We start from the raw sequence: 21,092 nt of genomic DNA, 5'->3' as shown, positions 1-21,092 counted from the left end.
AATCGTATTTATTGAGCGTTTACTGTGTGCAGAGTACTGTACTTAGCACTTGGGAAGTACAAGTTGGCAACATATAGAGGCGGTCCCTACCCAACAGCAGGCTCACAGTCTAGAAGTCATGACACCAGAAGTTATGACACCAGTAGTCCATATGCTCACTTGGGCCAGCTCTGCCCCGACTTGACCCTGGCTCAGGTGTTTGATGCCCATCACCCACTCCCTAATACCCGACATGGGCTGCCCCTCTGCACTTCAGCACTCCCTCTCCACCACTGATCTCACCTTCACCCTCACCCCACAGTTGATGACTTCACCACTTTCTTCCACATCTCCACCCACTTGTTCTCCTTTGGCCTCTGGTTCCCTCACAGCTGCATTCGAGCACCTGTAATTCTCCTCCATCCTGAAAAAAACAAAGTGACTTACCCCCTTCCATTTCACACTTCCCACTCGATTTCTATGCCTCTTTATCCACAGCCTCCTAGCCTTTCATTAACCAAGTTGCTCTCGCTTTATAGTTCTCCAAACACATTACTCTAACCAGGTATGCCTATGCAGACTGATCTTCCTCATGCTACCTGGACAGTTGCCTGGCAACCAGCCACCCAAGAAAAATTTCACAGTAGGGTTCATTTATTTATAATACCGTTCTTTTAAAAGATCATGAAAAGCACTTTGCCTACTGTTGCTCTTCATAACCTCTGGGAAATGTCCCCATATTAAAGAAAATAATGCAATCGTAAAAGTGTTAACTTACTCGCTCAGTGAAGAGCTCAGTGGCAAAGTTGACGTTAGAACTCAGGCTACCGCTTAATCCAGTCATTAAATTGGAAGAATAAAGTGGAAAGCACGCCCTTCCCACCAACACTAGCAGCCATTTTCCCCTGCTTATCCCCTCCAAGCTGTGGGGAAATGGCAGGTCTGGCCAGCCAGCTCCTAGCCCCCACAGAAGAAGCTGTCCATGGGCTAAGGGCATCTTGCAGTACACTCGCCAGTACTGGCAAGTCTGGCTTAGTCAACTGCATCACAGTCTGGGAGTCTACCACCCCAAATTTTTCTGCAATTTAGGAAGGTTCTTAGCTCACTAAAGGCACCGAACACCAAGCCAAGGCAGCAACTGGTCTGCCCAGGTTGAAGAGTGCCTGTGGGGTCTCAAGTACAAAAAAACTGGAATGGTTGGCACTGTCAAGAACAACTGGGGCACTACTCCCTCCCAAAATCCCTACCATCCCAGGTCCCCTTCCACTCATGCAAAAACAAAATGCCCCCCAAAATCAGCTTTCGGACTTAGCTAAAGAAACCCAAAGGTTCACAAAAGAGAGAGCTACTTTGTCACCATGATAAAACGCAATTCATTTTGTAATGGGACAAAATCGTACCTTTGTCCAATCTACCTCGTGTGTTAATCCAAACCACTTGCCCTCAAATCCCAAGCTTCCTGGTGAAACCTTATGGAGTAGACAGCAGGAGATAGGCAGGTCTCTAGCCCGTGAAACAACCCGGACACACAATCAGTGAGTCACACCCCCAGCCCGTTTTGTCAGTTGACTGGTGGCACAAGCTCACAAGCCATTTGATTGTGAACTCCCTATGGGCAGGGAACTGGACTTGAGTGTGATTCTGCTCTATTTTCCCCAAACTTAATATGCATTGCACTCAGTAGCCATTCCAATACCACTGCTACCATATAGCGGTCTTAACAGAAATCTGAAGACTGGATCGATGTTGGAGATACTTTCTCCGTCCCAACAATCACCACCTAAGGTGGTAATTTAATGTGGAAAGGAAACTTCCACCATGTTCTATAGATTGCACTCAGAAAGCGCTCAATAATGATGGCAGGTAAGAATAGAATTACAATCAATTCTCAGTATACGTGTGTGTGTGTGTGTGTGTGTGTGTGTGTGTGTGTGTGTGTGTGTGTTGGGGGGGGGTGAGGGTTTAAAAATCCTCATTACACCTGCCCAACGGCCATCCGGGATTACAGGAGGGGTGGAGGTAGCCAGCCAGCCACTGAAAAAAAAAACACCAGGCAGAGCAATGTGGGAGAGCTGGGGCAACAACAGATTTTTTTTTTTGGGGGGGGGGGGGCGCCTGCCAAGGACCCTTTGCCACCACAGCATTGAAAAATGGCAGTGAGTATGGGGCCAGCTAGCCACAAACAAGCAAAACAGAAAACAAAAATCCCCACTATTGTATCTTGTAACCAGGACTGAGGTAAATTTCTTCAAAGGATTTCTCTAGTAGCAAATAAGTTGCTAGTTTTAAAATTCCTACTTTTCCTTGCAATCACACAGGCAGCATTTTAAAAGTGGCCAATGTCCCAAGTCTTAGTGCTCAAAACCCTCAAAACATTAAAGTCACCAAATAAACTTAATTAACTTCACAACAATATCAAGTACAGGGAACAGCTCAGCGGTAAGTAAACACACACATGGGAAATCAGAATTTTATTTCCTTGTTTTGGGGACAGCATTTGGTAACAATTCTAAATATTTCACAACAAATCGGGTCCATATACATCTAGATGAAGTTGTCCTTCATCCTAGAAGACACCACAACGGTGAAATTCACCCACAGATATGCATGTGTGACCGCAAAGACCAGCCCAGGACCTGCGGCACGGGTCAGCTGCATTGTGCCCACACAAAGGCTGATCTTGCCGTGCTGTGCCGTTTGTTTGTGCCGGCTGAGGCTGTTTTTGCTCTCGCCCCCTTGTTTCGCAGACCTCATACAGAGCTTCGGCTCCAGTCATTCATTCAATTGTATTTATTGAGTGCTCGCTGTGTGCAGAGCACTGTACTAAGTGCTTGGAAAGTACAATTCAGCAACGAAGAGAGACAACCCCTGTCCACAACTGACTGCAGCGCCCCACGGTCCAGTGCTGGTGATATGGGGCGACTGTTGCACTGGCCTACTGTTGCACTGGCCTACCCTCTGGGTTAGCTCGTGAGTTTCCTAAATATGATTAAAGAAACAACCATGGTTCCACTCACGTGAACTGCCAACTGGCATGTTGGAGAGTTCAAGGCTTCCCCTCTCAAAAGGGTGACCAACTGCAAACTCAAATAAACACTCCCAGGCACTGGTTAAAGATGCATCAAGCATCCACATTACTAATCCGAGACTAGAGGTTGTACATGGTGCAAGTGTGACTCGTATTTCGGAAGGTCAGAATAAGAACGCCATATTAAATGAGCCTTTTCACTGGGAAAATCCAGAGTACATTCTCACCTGCAACAACTAAGGTAAATTCCTAATAGCCAAAGAATTGCATCCTTATATAATTTTAATCAGAGATGCTATCCAATGTATAAGAAGGCTAAAATGAAAAAGAGACACCCAAAAGCTAATGCATCCCAGTAAATGCATTCTAACAATTCAAGATCGTAACTGTCCTTCTAGTACAAACTTTTGCTCAGAATCAGCCTTCTGTTGTAAAAAAAAAAACTCCCATTCCTAGATCTCGATGACTTTTTATTGAAAGCTATTGATTGGCACTGAAACCCCATGAATTATTAGCATGGAATTTTTCTGTTACCTGCAGGTGTGCAACGGTTTTCTAATCCCATATTCAAAAGAAAACATTCCTTAATGTCCAAGGAGTACATATACTCCCATAAAAATACAACGCAGTACTTTGAAAAGAGAACCCATGACTGCAGGGGGCAATTTGGCATCTGGTCATCCTACTGAACGCAACCAAAGCACCTTTGGAGAGAGGGCATTAGTAAGATACTGTAGAGCATTCCCTGGATCGTTTAGTAACAAATTACTCTCCCAAAGTCTTCATACACCTTAGGATCCTGTAATGGCGCTCACAAAGAGAAGCCATTTTAAAAGTTTGCATCAAAACTAACCATTTCGAACTATTGTGGAACAAAATAACTTGTTTCAACTGTTCGGCACCCCCCTAGTAAATGCAATGGGCCATTCACACCCGTTAACTTCCACTACTTTAATATTAAAAGATGTACCTAATGGTTAAATTTTATGCCTAGTGTATGGCTTTCGTAAGATGTACATGATACTATACAAAGCAAATTAAATGGTCACAGTACCCTGCCTGCCCTCTCGGGAGTTCATAATCTAAATCAGAAAATTGACAAACCTACAAACTCAAGGGAACATAGTCTAATTAAAACCCATGAAAAATTGTGATTGTAGTGCTGTGGGCTCTAATCACACACACCTGTTCACTCACAAAGAAAAACTTATGTTATCAACAAGGAATTAGTGTTCAGAGATTTCTGGTGATTTTTCATGTTATCTTGAAACCTCTGACTGCTCTATCTGCCCAAGATTGGATCGGAGTTTGTTCAAAATAAAGCAGATTTTGCTGGACAAATTTAGACTTGGGGAATAGGCCTCAAAAACATAATCTACAATGGGAATTTACCTAGCCATCAGAATCTAACCCCTGAAGGTTATCAAATATGCTCAGAAAATTGAAAATTATGGGGGGCGGGGGGGGGCGCTTTTTTGGGTCCAGTTTTTCCGTTATTTGGGAGTGTGCAAATTTGAGAGTACCAGATCACTGGAATTCAATGAATAAAAATCTGCCCAGGGAAACAGGGCCCAATCCACCTCCTAACCGTGCAAGTTGAACGCCAGGCTCCACAGAAACAGAGAGTGAGCAAAGTCCACTGCCAGGCAACCCAGAGTTCCTCCACCATTAGAATTCCAGGGTTTGCCAGCCTGAAGACTGGTGCGTCTGGTTCCCCCTCCCCACCCCAACCCCCCATCTGCCTGGCACCACAGGAGGGGAGGGAGCAAGGGGAGCAGACTACCTGCCCACTCTTTAGAAGGCTGGCCAAGCTGAGGCAGTTTGTCTCTGAGGACTGCCAGTCTAGAGCTGTGAAGTTACACTGATGTGGAGTTACTGTTGGTATTTTGAATGGCTGAATTCTTGCTGTTTTTTTCTTGTTGATTGGATTTTTTTTTAACACTGGGTTAATACAATTGAAGGAATATTCTCCTTGATACATCAGTCCAGCCTCCCTCATATGGATTGAGGTCATCTTCAATCATCAATCGTATTTATTGAACGCTTACTGTGTGCAGAGCACTGTACTAAGCGCTTGGGAAGTACAAGTTGGCAACATACAGAGACGGTCCCTACCCAACAGTGGGCTCACAGTCTAGAAGGGGGAGACAGAGAACAAAACATTAACAAAATAAAATGAGTAGAGTAAGTATGTACAAGTAAAATAGAGTAATAAATATGTACAAACATATATACAGGTGCTGTGGGGAAGGGAAGGAGGTAAGGCGGGGGGGATGGAGAGGGGGAGGAGGGGGAGAGGAAAGAGGGGGCTCAGTCTGGGAAGGCCTCCTGGAATAGATGAGCTCTCAGTAGGGCCTTTTGAATATCAAGTAATAACTCCAGTGCTAAGTACATCATCAGCTCTTAGCAAATGTTAGTAATACGAATACTATTTTCATCAACCCCCACTGCCATTAGAGCATAACCTCCTTGTGGGTAGGCATGTGTCACTTCTTTATTCTGTACTTCCCAAGCAACTAGTGGACATTAAGTATTACTGTTACTACTACTATTACTACTGTGCATGATGGAAATCTGGTCAACAGCAGAAACGTACCCCAAGAGAAAAGGAACATCTCCTGTTTACACTAATAAAAATACATTTAAGTAAACAAAGCTCCTAAAGTATGGGCTTTTTTTTAAAAAGTTAATCATTAATTGAATAATCACCTGAAGTACAAATTTACCTCTCCCCTGCTATATTATTTTTTCCTCTTCTCTGCGAATTAAAGACTCCTCAAATCAAATCTACCAGCTAGTGACATGTCACAATTAATTAAGGCCTCCTAACATATTTTCTCTTTCAAACCAAAGTCATTGCCTTAAAAAAAAAAAAAACAACAAAAATCCCAACCCTAAATCTATTAATTTGGGGAACTCTGAATTCTAGATCACAAAAAAATGAATGCTCCCAAGGGGGTACTGCATTTTTATGAATGACTGCTTTACAGCACTGTAAAAGACACTTTTTACAAAGCTCAATATCTGTTTTACTACTTTTGATTTAATATATCACTATCCACCAATAAATGGAATAAAAAAGATCCTCGGTTTTGCTATAAACAGGTCAGAAACTGACAAATGGATTTTCCTGCCCAAAAGATTAAGACTCTAAAATAGCTATGTTAAAGAGTCAGAGGTTAAACAAACCTGATGAAGGTTAGAATTGGAAATTAATCCCCCTTCCTGAGAGACAGAGAGAGAGAGAGAGAGACAGACAGACAGAGGGAGGTCGAGCCCACAACCCAGATTCTTATAGTCGTCTGGAAGTACCTTGCACCCAATATGATACTGAATCAGTGTTACCTCATGACACTCAATCAGGGTCCACAGCAGCGCCTTTAGAAAGAAGGGCCAAGACTCTGATCATTCTCATTTAAGAAATCTTACACCAAATGACGCAATACAAATAGTATGTTGCAAAGGTGGGACATTATCTCTTTCACATACCTTTAGTCGAACAGCTTAGGGTTCGGGTTTTTTTTTTTTTTAAGCTATTCTAAAACGTGCGCCCGAAACCAAAAAACCTTGGGCTCGTGATCCTTCAACTCAGATATTTCCTATGAGCCACATTTCCGCACCCAGATTCAGAAGAACGTAACAGGTAATCACATTATTAACCCACCTATGAATTTCTGCTTTCAGGAGGAGCTGCTAGCCCAAAAGTCCCTCTAAAATCCAGAACATTAAAAAAAATTATTTTGCCCCACCCCAGGGCAACCATATCGGTCTATAATACTGTTATATTTCTCATATACATTTTTTTTTTTAATAAAGAAGGCTTAACTGGATGGATGAAAAATCCATTCACCTTTTCCCCATCGACTCGAGCGATCTGGCTGGGAGTAACCTCTACGTCACTGATAAGAGCTCTTTTTTTTTTTTTTTTGTGTGTGTGTGTGTGTGTGTGTGTGTGTGTGTGTGTGTGGTGGGGGGGGTTGTGGAGGTGGGGAGGCAGCACTGGGAGGTAAGGGCAGGACGGCATACGTGCTCGTGGCCCCCAAAGCCTACCTTAACCCCGGCCAAGCGAACACCAGACCTCCCCAACAATGCAACTTTCTTCACGAGGCGAAACGGCCGCCGCTACAAAGGCGACCCCCCACCACGGCCTCCCTCGCGACGTTGGGCCCCTGGGCAGCTCTGTTTGGTTTCTTTGTGAAGATTTGGGCGGGGGGGGGAGTGGGGAGACGAGGAGCGGCGAGGCAACCCCCCACCAACACACCCCCTCCCCAACCTCCGGGAGCGGGGCCGGGGAAAGGGAAGCCAGGGCCGCTGGGCCTTCCCGCCTCCTCCCACCTGCTGGACGGAGCTGGTCTCCGGCACCGCAAACTCCTCCTTCTCCTTCGGGGTCTTCACCGTGACTTTGATAATCTTGGGGTCATCGGCGGCAGAGGCGGGGGCAGGGTCGGCGTTGTCCTCCGCGGGGCTCCGGGGGCCCGGGCCGGGGCTCTCGCCGCTCTCGGCCATGGCGGTGGCGGTGGTGACTCAGGCGGGGAAGGAGGCGCAGGCGCTGCTCCTGGGCCTGAGGAAGGACAGACGGGCGGACGAAGGGAGGGAGGGGAGTGAATGAGGGCGGTAGCCTCCTCAAGGACCGACTCGCCCCCGACAAAGGCCGCCGTTGGGGAAAGGGAGAGAAAGCCGTTGAAAGCGGGGTGGCTGCTCGGCGCGGGCCCAACCGGCCTCTAGCCCCGTGACTGTCAGCGTCTGCTCTCGCCCCTTCCCTCGCAGCGCAACACCCGCAACCACCGCTTCCTCATCCTCCGCCCCCTCCACTCGGCCACATGCCCCACCCGCCGCGCAGGGCAGACTGGGAAACGCCTCCGGCGTCGCCGAGTCACCGGCCCCCGCCGTTTTCTTTGGGGCCCGATTTCATCCTTTATTCCCCCCCACCCCCTTCTTCCTCCTCCCAGCCCCCCAACCTTTATACGGGCGAATCTGGAAGGCCAGAGGGAGAGAGAGAGGGGTTGGGGGGAAAAGCTGCGGGGGGGGGGGGGGGGACGGAAAGGACGTTGACCTAACTGAACCGCGGAACGCGGTGCCCCAGAGCAAGGGTGTCGCCGCCGCGCACGAAGATGACGTCGCCGTCCGGGGAAGTTACTAGAAGGGGCGGGGGGGGGGGGGGGGAAGAGAAGGGAGAGAGGAGGTAGTGCGCCTGCGCGGCTCAGTCCTGACCCCTCTTCCTCGCGACCCCAAACCGTTTCTTCCCAAACTCACACCCAGGGCAGCTACCGAGGCCGGAGGGGGCTGCCCGAGCGTCTCTCCCAAAGACAACCCGCTCCCGAAGTTCTCGCAAGCCACCTGGGACGTGGACAGAAACAAATAGCGCTAAATAAAGACGTCTCATACTCTGTTGCCGACTTGTACGTCCCCAAGCGCTTAGTCCAGTGCTCCGCACACAGTAAGCGCTCAATAAATACGGTTGAATGAATGAATGAATTTAAAAGAAAGACACTAAACACCAGTGCGCCAAAGTCTTTAAAAAGAAATCAACCCAACAGGCCCTTCGGTTACACAATCTCCGTGACTCACTTCCACACTGGCAAGGTTGTACAACCGGTCAGCCGGAGCCAGACCACTTGTGCTGATCGAATGGCCTCTCCCCTTCCTGGTGGTTCGTTTCTCCGGTCTCATGGGGCAGGTTTTTGGGAGTTTGGGTTTTGTTTTTTTTTTTAATTCTGGGATTGGCTGGACTGGTCTAAGCTCGAATTAGTGTCATCTCGCAGTGCCCTGCATCCGCTACCTGCTCAATAAATACTGTTTTGGTTTGGGGGGGGGGGGTGAGGATGGGGTTAATGGTATTTGTTAAGCACTTACTATGTGCCAGGCACTGTACTGAAGTGTTGGGGTAGATATAAGCTAATCAGGTTGGACACAGTCCCTGTCCCATGGGGGGCTCACTTATTAGGGCTCACTTATTAATTCCCATTTTCCAGATGAGGTAACTGAGGCCCAGAGAAGTGAAGGGCCTTGCCCAAGGGCACACAGCAGACAGGTGGCAGAGCCAGGGTGAAAACCCAGGTGCTCTGACTCCCAGGCCCTTGCTCTCTCCACTAGGCAAGGGGGCTTCTCTAACAGTCCTGCTGTGGTACTAGTGACAGACAGAGGAGCCATTTCATACCTTGGAGACTCCCATCCATTGGTCTCCTGCTGGTGACATTTTCATTTTCTGGAGGATGATAGTGCCTCATTTAGATTTTTGGTGATGCCACAGATGGTTCTTCCAGAAATAGCCATCCCCGTGGTAATTTTAACAATGAATATAAAAATATTTGCTGAGAAAATTCAGAGCAGGGTTTTCTCCCCCCTCCCTTCAAACCTCCATGTGGAGTCGTCACTTTGGCAGCTAGCCTTTAAATGTGACTTGCAAAGATAAGTTCGCCGATTCCTGGTACCAGAAAGGACAATCTTTTTGTATGTGTGCAGCATGGCCAGGACTGTGGGGCCTACGTTGCTCTTTTCACTCATAAGTGGTGTCTTTTTTCTAAGTGGCATTTGTTGAGCGCTTACTCTGTATCGGGCACCGTCTTAAGTGCAGGGGTAGATGCAAGGTAATCAGGTCGGGCACAGTCGCCGTCCCACCTGGGGCTCACAGTCTAAAAAGGAGGGAGTAGGATTTAACCCCCATTTTACAGCTGAGGAAACTGAGGCACAGAGAAGTGAAGTGACTTGCCCAAAGTCACACAGCAGACAAGTGGCAGAGCCAGAACGAGAAGCAGGTTCTCTGATGCCCTGGCCCGGGCTTTTTCCACTAGGCCACGTTGCTTCCTTTGAATATGCAGGGTAGCTATATTTGTGTGTGCCAGAAAAGGTGCCCTGCTTTATTTTCATGGACATCATGTGCAACAGATTCCCTGTCAGAGACCTTCACACTTACGGATGCAGTTTCACTGTCCACAGCACCATCTTCAAAGCGAAGGACAACTACTATGTGACAACGTGCAAAGCCACGATACGTATTTCCACCTGTCCCTCCCTGCTGCAGCTAACTGGTGACATCTTCTTACATTCACAGCATATTGTAACTGTCTAATATCCCGTCCAGACTCCCTTCATCCCATCCGAACAACCTGGAATGGAAGCCCCAACCTCTACAGGATCAGGGGGTGGCACCAGCAAAGACCCTCTTTGCCAAAACATCTATAAAACCAGGAGTTCTAGGCCGTCCCCTTGCTGCCTTCCTTTAAACCAGTGCAGGACAGAAGCCTGCCTACATACATATCTACGGGTTATTTTTCTATTTGAATGTCTGTCTCCCTCTCCAGACTGTCAGCTCGTTGAAGACAGGGAATATGTCTACCAACTCTGTTGTACTCTCATTCATTCATTCAATCATATTTATTGAGTGCTTACTGTGTACAGAGCACTGTACTAAGCGTTTACTCTCCCAACTACTTAGTACAGTGCTCTGCACACAGTAAGTGCTCAGTAAATACCACTGATGGATTGATTGATTTAAAACTGTTCGATTCAGTATAACCAAATGTCAGAAAATTTGTGAATTCTGGCTACATGCCCACAGGGTGGCTTAGTGGAAAGAACACAGACTTGGGAGTCAGAGCACATGGCTAATTATGGGCAAATCACTTCACTTCTCGGCACCTCAGTTACCTCATCTGTACACTGGGGATTAAGACTGCGAGCCTCATGTTGGACATGGACCGTGTCCAACCTGATTACCTTGTATCTACCCCCACGCTTAGTACAGTGCCTGGCACATAGTAAGCTCTTAACAAATACAGTTAAAAAATAATCCAGCACTTCCCTCAAAAAACTCCCAATCTTGCCCATTTTTCTTCCTCTTGATTTTTAATGCTGCATGCAGTTCATGACACCGGCCCAATCAGAAATGTTTGTGAAGCGTCTGGAGAGCATGCTATTGGAACTAGAGCTACAGAGTAAGGCCAGTATAAAAATAGAATCACAAAAGCTGAACGAGTCCTCCAGAGGCAAACCGCATCACCCCATTCAGCCTCCTGTATGGGAGTGGACCTAAATGATTCCAGACTGACAGGATCTTTCCTCTTCTTTGAAACTGGGGCAGAGCTATCATTAATAAAGATGGCATTGATTAAGCCCTTACTATGGGCCTGACTAAGAGGGAGGGAGGGTGGGTGTCTTACCCTCATTGTACAGATGAGGAGACCAAGGCACAGAGCTGTTTAAGGGACTTGGCAAGGTTCCACAGCAGGTCAGGAGTACAGCTGGATTCCCCTACCTGCAATCCTCCTCTTTGTCCATCTTCATTCAATTGTATTTATTGAGCGCTTACCGTCTGCGGAGCACTCTACTAAGCACTTGGGAGAGTACGCTATAACAATCTCCCAAGGAGTGGGAGATGAGGAAAAGTGGGGCTTCAATTCTCTTGCCGCCAAACCCCTTGGTTCTGCCTTTCCTCCTGCCTGGAACTTCAAATCTGCCAGACCATAGCTCTCCCTATGGTCAAAGACCTTCTGAAATCCCATCTCTTCCCGGAGACTCCAGTTATTTTTTCTTCTTCCCAAGTCATCTCCTCCCAAGTATCCCCACAGCACTTTTGTGTACTTACAACCTCCCGTAGCACTTCTGTACATATAAATCTTACCATATTCTGTGAAAAGCAGCATGGCTTAGTTGAAAGAGCACAGGCTTGGCAGTCAGAGTACGTGGGTTCTAATTCCGGCTCCACCACGTCTGCTGTGTGACCTTGGGCAAGCCACTTAACTTCTCCGTGCCTCAGTTACCTCATCTGTAAAATGGGGATTAAGACTGTGAGCCCCACGTGGGACAAACTGATTACCTTGTCTCTACCCCAGCACTTAGAACAGTGCTGGGCACATAGTAAACACTTAAGAAATACCATCATCATTATTATTATTACTCTAGCAGGGGAGACAGACACTACAATAAATGACAGGTAGGGGAAGTAATCCAGAATATAGAGATATTAAGAATAATAGTATTTGTTAAGCACTTCCTATGTGTCAAGCACTGTTATAAATCCTGGGGAAGACACAAAATAACCAGGTCAGACACAGTCCCAGTCCCACACAGGGATTGTAATCTAAGCAGGAGGGAGGACAGGTATTAAACCCCTATTTTGCACACAGCAGATACAAGTTGAAGTTGGAATTGGAACCTGGGTCCTCTGACTCCCAGGCCTTGGCTCTTTCCGGTAGACCTCACCATTCCTGTCTCTCCCTACTCCAGTCAATCAATCAATCAATCGTATTTATTGAGCACTTACTGTGTGCAGAGCACTGTACTAAGCGCTTGGGAAGTACAAGTTGACAACATATAGAGACAGTCCCTACGCAACAGTGGGCTCACAGTCCATACTTCGCTCCGCTGCCCGGATTGTTTCTCTACAGAAACGTTCAGTTCATGTTTCCCCACTCCTCGAGAACATCCAGTGGTTGTCCATGCACCTCTGCATCAAACAGAAACATCTTACCATCGGCTTCAAAGCGCTCAATCACCTAGCCCTCCCCTGTACTAAGCGCTGGGGTGGATACAAGCAAATCAGGTTGGACACAGTCCCTGTTCCACATAGGGCTCACAGTCTTAATGTCCACTTTACAGATGAGGTAACTGAGGCCCAGAGAAATGAGGGGAGAAGGGAAGACTTCTCCAGCTTCCGTGTCGCCCTGGGGTTCCGGGCATATTTCTCAGCTACTGTTTGGAAGTTTTAAAAAAGTGTCTTCTGCTCACCATCCTCCGGTAAAGGTTTTATCTCATGGTTCTCTCACTTTCCCTTCCACTTCTCCTCTTGCAAAGTCTCTTACTCAGCTGGGTAGCTTGGCTCAGCAGAGTCATGTGGGACAAGGAGGGAGGAAGGGAGAGAGGGAGGGAGGGAAAGAGTGAGGAAGGGGGAAGGAAAGAAGGGGGAAAGGAAAGAAGGAGACGTTTAAGTGGGGGAACGAACCATGGACAAGGACAAATTGAGCGGGGACAGCAGATCAGGTGATTTTGCTTTCCAGAAGGATCCTAGATGGTCCCGAGTCAATCAATTAATCAGTGATATTTATTGAGTGTCTACTGTGTGCAGAGCACTGTACCAAGCATTTGGGAAAGAACGATACAACAGAGTTCCCTGCCCACAACCAGCTTACGGTCTAGAGGGGAGAGTATCAGGCTTTGGAAGCTGAAACTAACCAAAAGTACCAAAGGCCAAACACTAAGAAATGGGAGGTTTCTGGCACTTCTTTTTCTTTTGATAGGATGGGAGCCTCTTTAGCTGATCAGAACTCAGAAGGGAGGATTTGGGTTTAAGTAATAATGGAAGCCTGAGTTGTGCACATGAGGGGGTCAGTTTATTTCTATACAGTGAGGAACAGTGAGACCTAGTGGATAGAGCACAGACCTAGGTGTCAGAAGGACCTGGCTTCTAATCCCGGCTCTGTCATTTGTCTGCTATGTGACCTTGGACAAGTCATTTCACTTCTCTGGACCTCAATTTCCTCATCTGTAAAGTGGGGATTAAGGATGTGCGCTCCATGTGGGACAGGGACTGCGTCAACTCGATGAGCTTGTATCTACCACAGCTCTTAGTTCAGCGCCTGGCACATAGTAAGCACTTAAATGACATTGAAAAAAAAACAAAAAACAAACTGACCAGAACCCAAGAGAGAGGATTTGGGTTTAAGAAATCACGGAAGTCTGAATTGTGCAAATGAGGAGGTAGATTTATTTCTATACAGTATATATGTGCAGGTACCTCTTTCTATTGGGGACCATTGTTGGATCAGTTGATCACAGTAAATGTCAATAGGGTACAGAGCCAGTCCCCAAGGCTGGGAAAAGATAAGTGAAGGGAGAAGGGTTTTTAATACCCCAGCCACCATCAGCCATTGACCCCCGGCCCACGTCCTCCCCCGGGCCTGGAATGCCCTCCCTCTGCCCATCCGCCAAGCTAGCTCTCTTCCTCCCTTCAAGGCCCTACTGAGAGCTCATCTCCTCCAGGAGGCCTTCCCAGACTGAGCCCCTTCCTTCCTCTCCCCCTCGACCCCCTCTCCATCCCCCACATCTTACCTCCTTCTCTTACCCACAGCACCTGTATATATGTATATATGTATATATCATCAATCGTATTTATTGAGCGCTTACTATGTGCAGAGCACTGTACTAAGCGTATATATGTTTGTACATATTTATTACTCTATTTATTTATTTATTTTACTTGTACCTATCTATTCTATTTATTTTATTTTGTTAGTATGTTTGGTTTTGTTCTCTGCCTCCCCTTCCTAGACTGTGAGCCCACTGTTGGGTAGGGACTGTCTCTATATGTTGCCAGCTTGTACATCCCAAGCGCTTAGTACAGTGCTCTGCACACAGTAAGCGCTCAATAAATACGATTGATCGATTGATTCAAACCGGGCCAACTCCAGCCTCTGCAACTAACATTATTGAGCATTCTTATTTGCACAAACTTACACACCCTTTCTTCCCCCCACCCGTCTCACAGCTTTTGGTAAAAAAAGAAAAAAATACACAAAAAACTCCCACTGGTGTTTGTATTTTCTGAAGTATCCTTCTTCAGACACCCATCATGTTCCTGTGGGTTTTATAAAATATCACAAAAGCTGAAGTTGAGCAAACCTTTGAGAATCGTAACTCCCAGAGATTTAAGATCAAGCTTTGGAGCTATCTTCTCCTCATGTATTGTGCAGGCACATTTAGGAAGTTGAGGGGAATGATAGTAATAAGAGCAATAGTCTTTATTGAAAGCTCTGCACACAGTGAGTGCTCAATATATATGACATTGATTGACTGACCATTGAGTACCTGCTGTGTGCAATCCATCAATCAATGGTATTTATTAAGGGCCTACTGTGTACAGAGCACTGGACTAAGCGCTTAGGACAATACAACAGAGTAGGTAGACATATTCCCTGCCCACAGGAAGCTGTCTAGAGGGGGAGACAGACATGAATATAAATAAATAATTTATAATATATAATGTATAGATATGTCCATAAATGCCCTGGGGCTGAGGGTAGGGTGAATCCCAAATGCCCCAAGGTCACAGATCTAAGTGTATAGATGATGCAGAAGGGAGGGGGAGATGGGAAAAAGAGGGTTTTAATCTCTTCAAAGCCTCACTGAAGGCACATCTCCTCCAAGAGGCCTTCTCTGACTAAGCTCCACTTTTCCTAATCTCCCACTCCCTTCTGCCCTAACTTGCTCCCTTTGCCATTCCCCCCACCTCCCAGCCCCACAGCACCTGTATATATAGGTATATAAATGAATAAAATGACAGAATAAATAAATAAATAAAATAAAATAAAATAAATAAAATAAATAAATAAAATAGACATATATATATATATATATATATATATATATATATGTCTATTTGTAATGCTGTCTCCCCCCCGCCGCCCCAGACTGTGATCTCACTGTGGGCAGGGATCATCACTCTTTAATGCTGTATTGTACTTTCCCAAGTGCTTAGTACAGTGCTCTGCACACAGTAAGCACTTGATAAATCCGATTGGAGAAATGAATGAATGAATGAATGGAAGACCTCTTGGATGAGGTATGATCTTGGTATGGGTACGATACCCTGAACTCAGTGTGTGGGAAAGTCCAGCTCAAAGAATAATTATGGTGCTTGTTAAGCACTTACTATGTGACAAGCAGTTTTCTAAGCGCTGGGGTAGATACAAATTAATTAGGTTGCTCACAGCCCTTGTGCCACATGGGGCTCACACTCTTAATCCCCATTTTACAGATGAGGTAACTGAGGCCCAGAGAAGTGAAGTGACTTGCCCAAGGTCACACTGCAGAACAGTGGTGGAGCAAGGACTAGAACCCAGATCCTGACTCCCAGGCCCACACTGTATCCACTAAGCCATGCTACTTCTCTATGTGCCAGGCAATGAACTAAGAGCTGGAGTAGATACAAGCTAATCAGGTAGGACACAGTCAGTGTCCCACTTAGGGCTCACAGCCTTAATCCCCATTTAACAGATGAGGTAACTGCGGCACAGTACGATTCTAGGCCGGTGCTATGCCTCCATTGCCATGGGACCACAAGGCTCTGAAATTTTGGGGAAGGAGATCATGGATTGTCCAGGGGCCAACCTAACCTTGGAGAAAAACTGGAAAATTGGGGAACATTTTAATCCTCAACTTGCTTATTTGTGTCATAGGAGCGGGTGCCCCTGAAGCCACTGGGGATTTTGTTCGGCTCTGTCTCCCCAACACTCCCACGATGATGAGCTCTGTTTTCCTCCTCACATGGGGCTTGCAGTCTTAATCCCCATTTTCCAGATGCGGTAACTGAGGCCCAGAGAAGTGAAGTGTGCACAGCCCGGTTTTAGGCATTTGGGGAACATGCACGAGAAGTAACCAACACAGACACTTCCCCAGGGCCACACTGGGCCCCATTCATGGCCTCTTCGCCCCAATACTGATAATAATAATAATCGTGGTATTTATTAAGTGCTTACTATGTTCATTCATTCAATCGTATTTATTGAGCGCTTAATGTGTGCAAAGCACTGTACTAAGCCCTTGGGAAGTACAAGTTGGCAACATGTAGAAATGGTCCCTACCCAACAGTGGGCTCACAGTCTACTATGTGTCAAACACTGTTCTAAATACTGGGGTAGGTGCAGGTGAATTTGGTTGGAATGGGGTTCAAAGTCTAAGCAGGAGGGAGAACAGGTACTGAATCCCCATTTTACAGTTAAGGAAACCGAGGCACAGAGACATGAAGAGACTTGCCAAAGGTCACACAGCAAACAGTTGGTAGAGCCAGGATTGAAATCCAGATCCTCTGACTCCCAAACCCATACTCTGAAGCAGTGTGGCGTAGTGGATAGACCATGGGCCTGGGAGTCAGAAGGACCTGGGTTCTAATCCTGGCTCCACCACGTGTCTGCTGTGTGACCTTGAGCAAGTCACTTTACTTCTCTGTGCCTCAGTTACCTCATCTGTAAAATGGGGATTGAGACTGTGAGCCCCATGTGAGACAGGGACTGTGTACAACCTGATTTACTTGTATCCACCCCAGGGCTTATACAGTGTGTGGCACATAGCAAGTGCTTAACAAATACCATAATAATAATGATAATAAAATAGTAATAGGCCACACTGCTCTCCTCTCCCTCTCCTCTCATTCCTTGCTCATTTGCAGCACAAGAAAGGCTCTCAGCTGTTAACCATGTAAGATATGCCTCTGTGTGTGTGTGTGTGTGTGTGTGTGTGTGTGTTTACATGTACACAATAATTACCATTTCAAAGCTTCAAGGTCCCACACTGTCTTTAAACTCAGCTGCATAAACTTTTTTTTTTCCGGATCTCTCCTTTGGAGTCCAGGATTTATCTCGGGGCTGAACGTACCATGTTCCTGCACAGGTTGTCCCCTGACAGGCCGGAAAATAGGTCATTTATCGGTTGAACTGCTGACAGACTGACATTATTCCCTAGGGCGAGTCTTGCACATCTTGCAAAAGTGGTGAGACCGGCTCACCTGGGGTCCTATGTAGATCGAGAGTCAATATCGTTCAGTGTGGGGCAGGGCCTGAGCTCAGTTCCTCTACAACTACTGCTCAGTGTGGCCTTCAATCAAGCTACCCATCAATCAGATTTATTGAGCTCTTAATGTGTGCAGAGAACTGTACTAAGCTCTTGGGAGAGGACAATACAACAGAGTTGGTTGACAGTTCCCAGCCTGCTGACCCTAAACCTATCTATTCCCATCTCAAAGCTGCAACTACATTCAAACTGTACCTGGAGAAGCCACCCCTCAGATTATCGGTTCACTCAACACAAACCCGAATGAGCCCTTGAGGACTATTCTCCTGGTTTGAGGTGGCAGGGAGAAGGAGCTTTTGAAGATAATTCGCCCATGTCCAGCCTCTGGCCTGCAACGCCTTCCCTCCTCAAATCCACCAGTTCCTCCCCTTACCTTCAAAGCCTTATTGACGGCACATCTCTTCCAAGATGCCTTCCCCAATTAAGCCCTCCTTTCCTCTTCTCCCACACCCTTCTACATCACTCTGACTTTTTCCCTTTATTCATCCCCCCTCCCAGCCCCACAGCACTGATGTTCTGATTTGTCACATTAATTTCTGTTCATGTCTGTCTCCCCCTCTAGACTGTAAGCTCGCTGTGGACAGGGAATGTGTCCATTTATTGTTACACTGTACTTTCCCAAGAGCTTAGTACAGTGCTCTGCACACAGTAAGCGCTCAACAAATACGATCAAATGATCAGTTGTGTGACCCTGGGGAAGTTGTGTGACTCTGAATCATTCATTCCACTGCTCAAGAAAGGTGATTTTTAGAACTTCAGTGTGGAGGGGACAGGGGAGTTTAATGCAGTGTTCCACACACAGTCAGCGCTCAGTAAATACAACTGATCAATCCATCCATCCATTAGATTATTGAGAAGCAGCATGGCTTAGTGGGTAGAGCATGGGCCTGGGAGACAGAAGGACCTGGGTTCTAATCCCTGCTCCATCACATGTCTGCTATCTGACCTCGGGAAAGTTACTTAGCTTCTCTGGGCCTCGGTTACCTCATTTGTGAGATGGGGAGTAAGACTGTTAGCTCCGGGTGGGACAGGGATTGTGTCCAACCTGATGAACTTGTATCTACTTTAGCATTTAGAACAGTGCTTGGCACATAGTAAGCTCTTAACAAGTCCCATCATTATTATTAATTATTATTAAATTGGATGGCACCAAGCAGGATGGGTGTGGGGATTGCAACTGCAATCAGAGACCTGCCAGATGACTCCACTAGAGAAGCAGCATGGCTTAGTAGAAAGAGCACAGGCTTGGGAGTCAGAAGGTCGTGAGTTCTAATCCCTGCTCTGCCACTTATCTGCTGTGTGACCTTGGGCAAGTCACTTAACTTCTCTGTGCCTCAGTTACCTCATCTGTAAAATGGGGATTAAGACTGTGGGCGCCAGGTGGGACAACCTGATTACCTTCTATCTACCCCAGCACTTAGAACAGTGCTTGGCACACAGTAAGTGCTTAACAAATGCTGTTATTATTATTATTATTATTATTATTATTATTATGACTCTGAAATAATGTGCAAAGAAACCAGAAGGCAAGAATACAGATGTGTCTGGAAACAAATAGACTGCCCCCTGAAAAAACGAACCCAAAGAACTTAAGGCACGGGGGTGGGGGGGAATACAACAGAGACCTGAGGCTTATCTGAATGGGTTGAGAGCCATTGGAGGGGTGATGTGTGAAGCAGGCCTCTAGAGACTGGCTCTTGACTGAGATTAGTATGGTGCAAGCACTTAGTACAGTGTTCTGCACCCAGTAAGCCCGTTAGAAATATCAGTGATTGATTGATGGATGGACTGGGACAGCCTTTAGGGAAACACTCTTCCTGGCCAAAATCTCACATCTCCACCCATACTTCACCTCTACTTGTAAACCCTTTATGGGAATTCATTCATTCATTCAATCAAATTTATTGAGCACTTACTGTGTGCAGAGCACTGTACTAAGCCCCTGGGAGAATACAATATAACAAGAAGCAAACACATTCCCTGCCCACAACGAACTTACAGTCTAGAGGGGAGGGAATGTGTCTACCAACTTTGTAATTTCAACCTCTCCCAAGTGTTTAGTACCATGCTCTGCATACAGGAACGTGCTTGATAAATAAGATTGATTGCTTAGACCGTGAGCCCCATATAGGACGGGGACTGTGTCTGACCTCAGTGCTTAGAACGTAGACTCTACCCCAGCACTTAGAACAGTGCTTGGCACATAGTAAGCACTTAACAAGCATTATAATCATTATTCACCTCTGCATCCTCACCACTACCTGCTTCCGGAGAGAAGAAGTCAGTTGAGGAAACTGAGGTGCAGAGGAATTAATAGACTTGCCCAAGGTCACACAGCAAGCAATTGGCAGAACAGAATGCCAGGTATCTACTCCAGGTCTCAGCACAGGGCTAGGAAGCAAGTCAACACTCGATTAAATCCCATTAATCAATTACGAATAAAAGAAAATGCCAAGGACCCCTACATAGAAATTCTCTCTCGGCAAATTTGCAAATGTACAGGGCATAAATTTGCAGATATAAAATTGGATACACAGACTAATGATGGTGAGAACAAGTCAACTTCAATTTTGTGTAATTATTTCTCCTAGCACCCTTCTAAACAATGACCCGCATTAAGCTATCGCTTAAGTCATTTGAGTATTATCAAATGATAAAAAAATATATTTCCAGTTTGGCATTGCTTATTCTAAATCGATTCCTGGCATGCTCCCAAATCACTTTCCATTCTACCTTTTCTCTCTGGGAGGCTAATTTGAGATCCTAGGCTCTGCACACAGTAAGCCCTCAATAAATACAACTGAATGAATGAATGAATGAATGAATTGATAATAGTCTACTCAGGCAGGCAACCTATCTATCTCCTTATTTCCTGGCACCCAAACCATCTCAGAAAAATAATCATCTACCCTTTTGACTCATTCAATCAATCAATGGTATTTATCAAGCAGTGGCATTTATTAATAATAATAAATTATTTGTTAAGCACTTACTATGTGCCAAGCACATGTGTACAAATCTGTCATCTATTTATATTAATGTCTGTCTCCCCCTATAGACTGAAAGGTCATTGTGGGCAGGGAATGTGTCTGTTTTATTGCTACATTGTACTCTCCCAAATGTATAGTGCAGTGCTTTGTGCACAGTAAGCACTCATTAAATACCATTGAATGAATGAATGAAACACCATTCTAAGCACTGGGGTAGAGACAAGGTAATCAGGTTGGACACAGTCCCTGTTCCACATGAGGCTCACAGTCTTAATCCCCATTTTACAGATGAGGTAACTGAAGCCCTCCCCTCTCAAGATCGCACCTAGAGAGTTTCCCATACCTGACCAATCTCGGCTACAGGAGAGAGAGTGAAGCAGAGGCCTACCCATTCCTCGCTTAGGCAGTAACTAGTGAGTGGAAGGCAATCTGCTGCAAATCAAAACTCACCTTTACTTCATTCATTCGTATTGAGTACTTACTGTGTACAGAGCACTGTAGTGAGCGCTTGGGAATGCACACTACTACAATAA

General features: G+C 46.1%; 1 protein-coding gene across 7 annotated transcripts in view; it reads right to left on the bottom strand.

The window, feature by feature from the left end:
• UBQLN1 (ubiquilin 1) overlaps positions 1-7,789 on the bottom strand; it is a 35,810-nt gene extending 28,021 nt beyond the window's left edge. For 3 of the 7 annotated variants that reach the window (XR_005456617.1, XM_038769852.1, XM_038769858.1), the window contains exon 1: positions 7,343-7,787. Coding sequence is in view for 6 of the 7 variants with exons in the window: in XM_038769852.1 (XP_038625780.1) it covers positions 7,343-7,513 (171 nt within the window). In the remaining variant the exon portion in view is untranslated. Of the gene's footprint in view, positions 1-7,342 lie in introns of all 7 variants that reach the window. The other 4 variants (XM_038769856.1, XM_038769857.1, XM_038769855.1 and 1 more) reach the window with 3 other exon arrangements.
• Between the last annotated feature and the right edge of the window lie 13,303 nt (positions 7,790-21,092).

Source organism: Tachyglossus aculeatus, chromosome X4 (assembly GCF_015852505.1).
Source record: "Tachyglossus aculeatus isolate mTacAcu1 chromosome X4, mTacAcu1.pri, whole genome shotgun sequence".
Lineage (NCBI taxonomy): Eukaryota > Metazoa > Chordata > Mammalia > Monotremata > Tachyglossidae > Tachyglossus > Tachyglossus aculeatus.
Note: the sequence above shows the minus strand (reverse complement) of the source record. Positions and strands in the feature narration are given on the sequence as shown.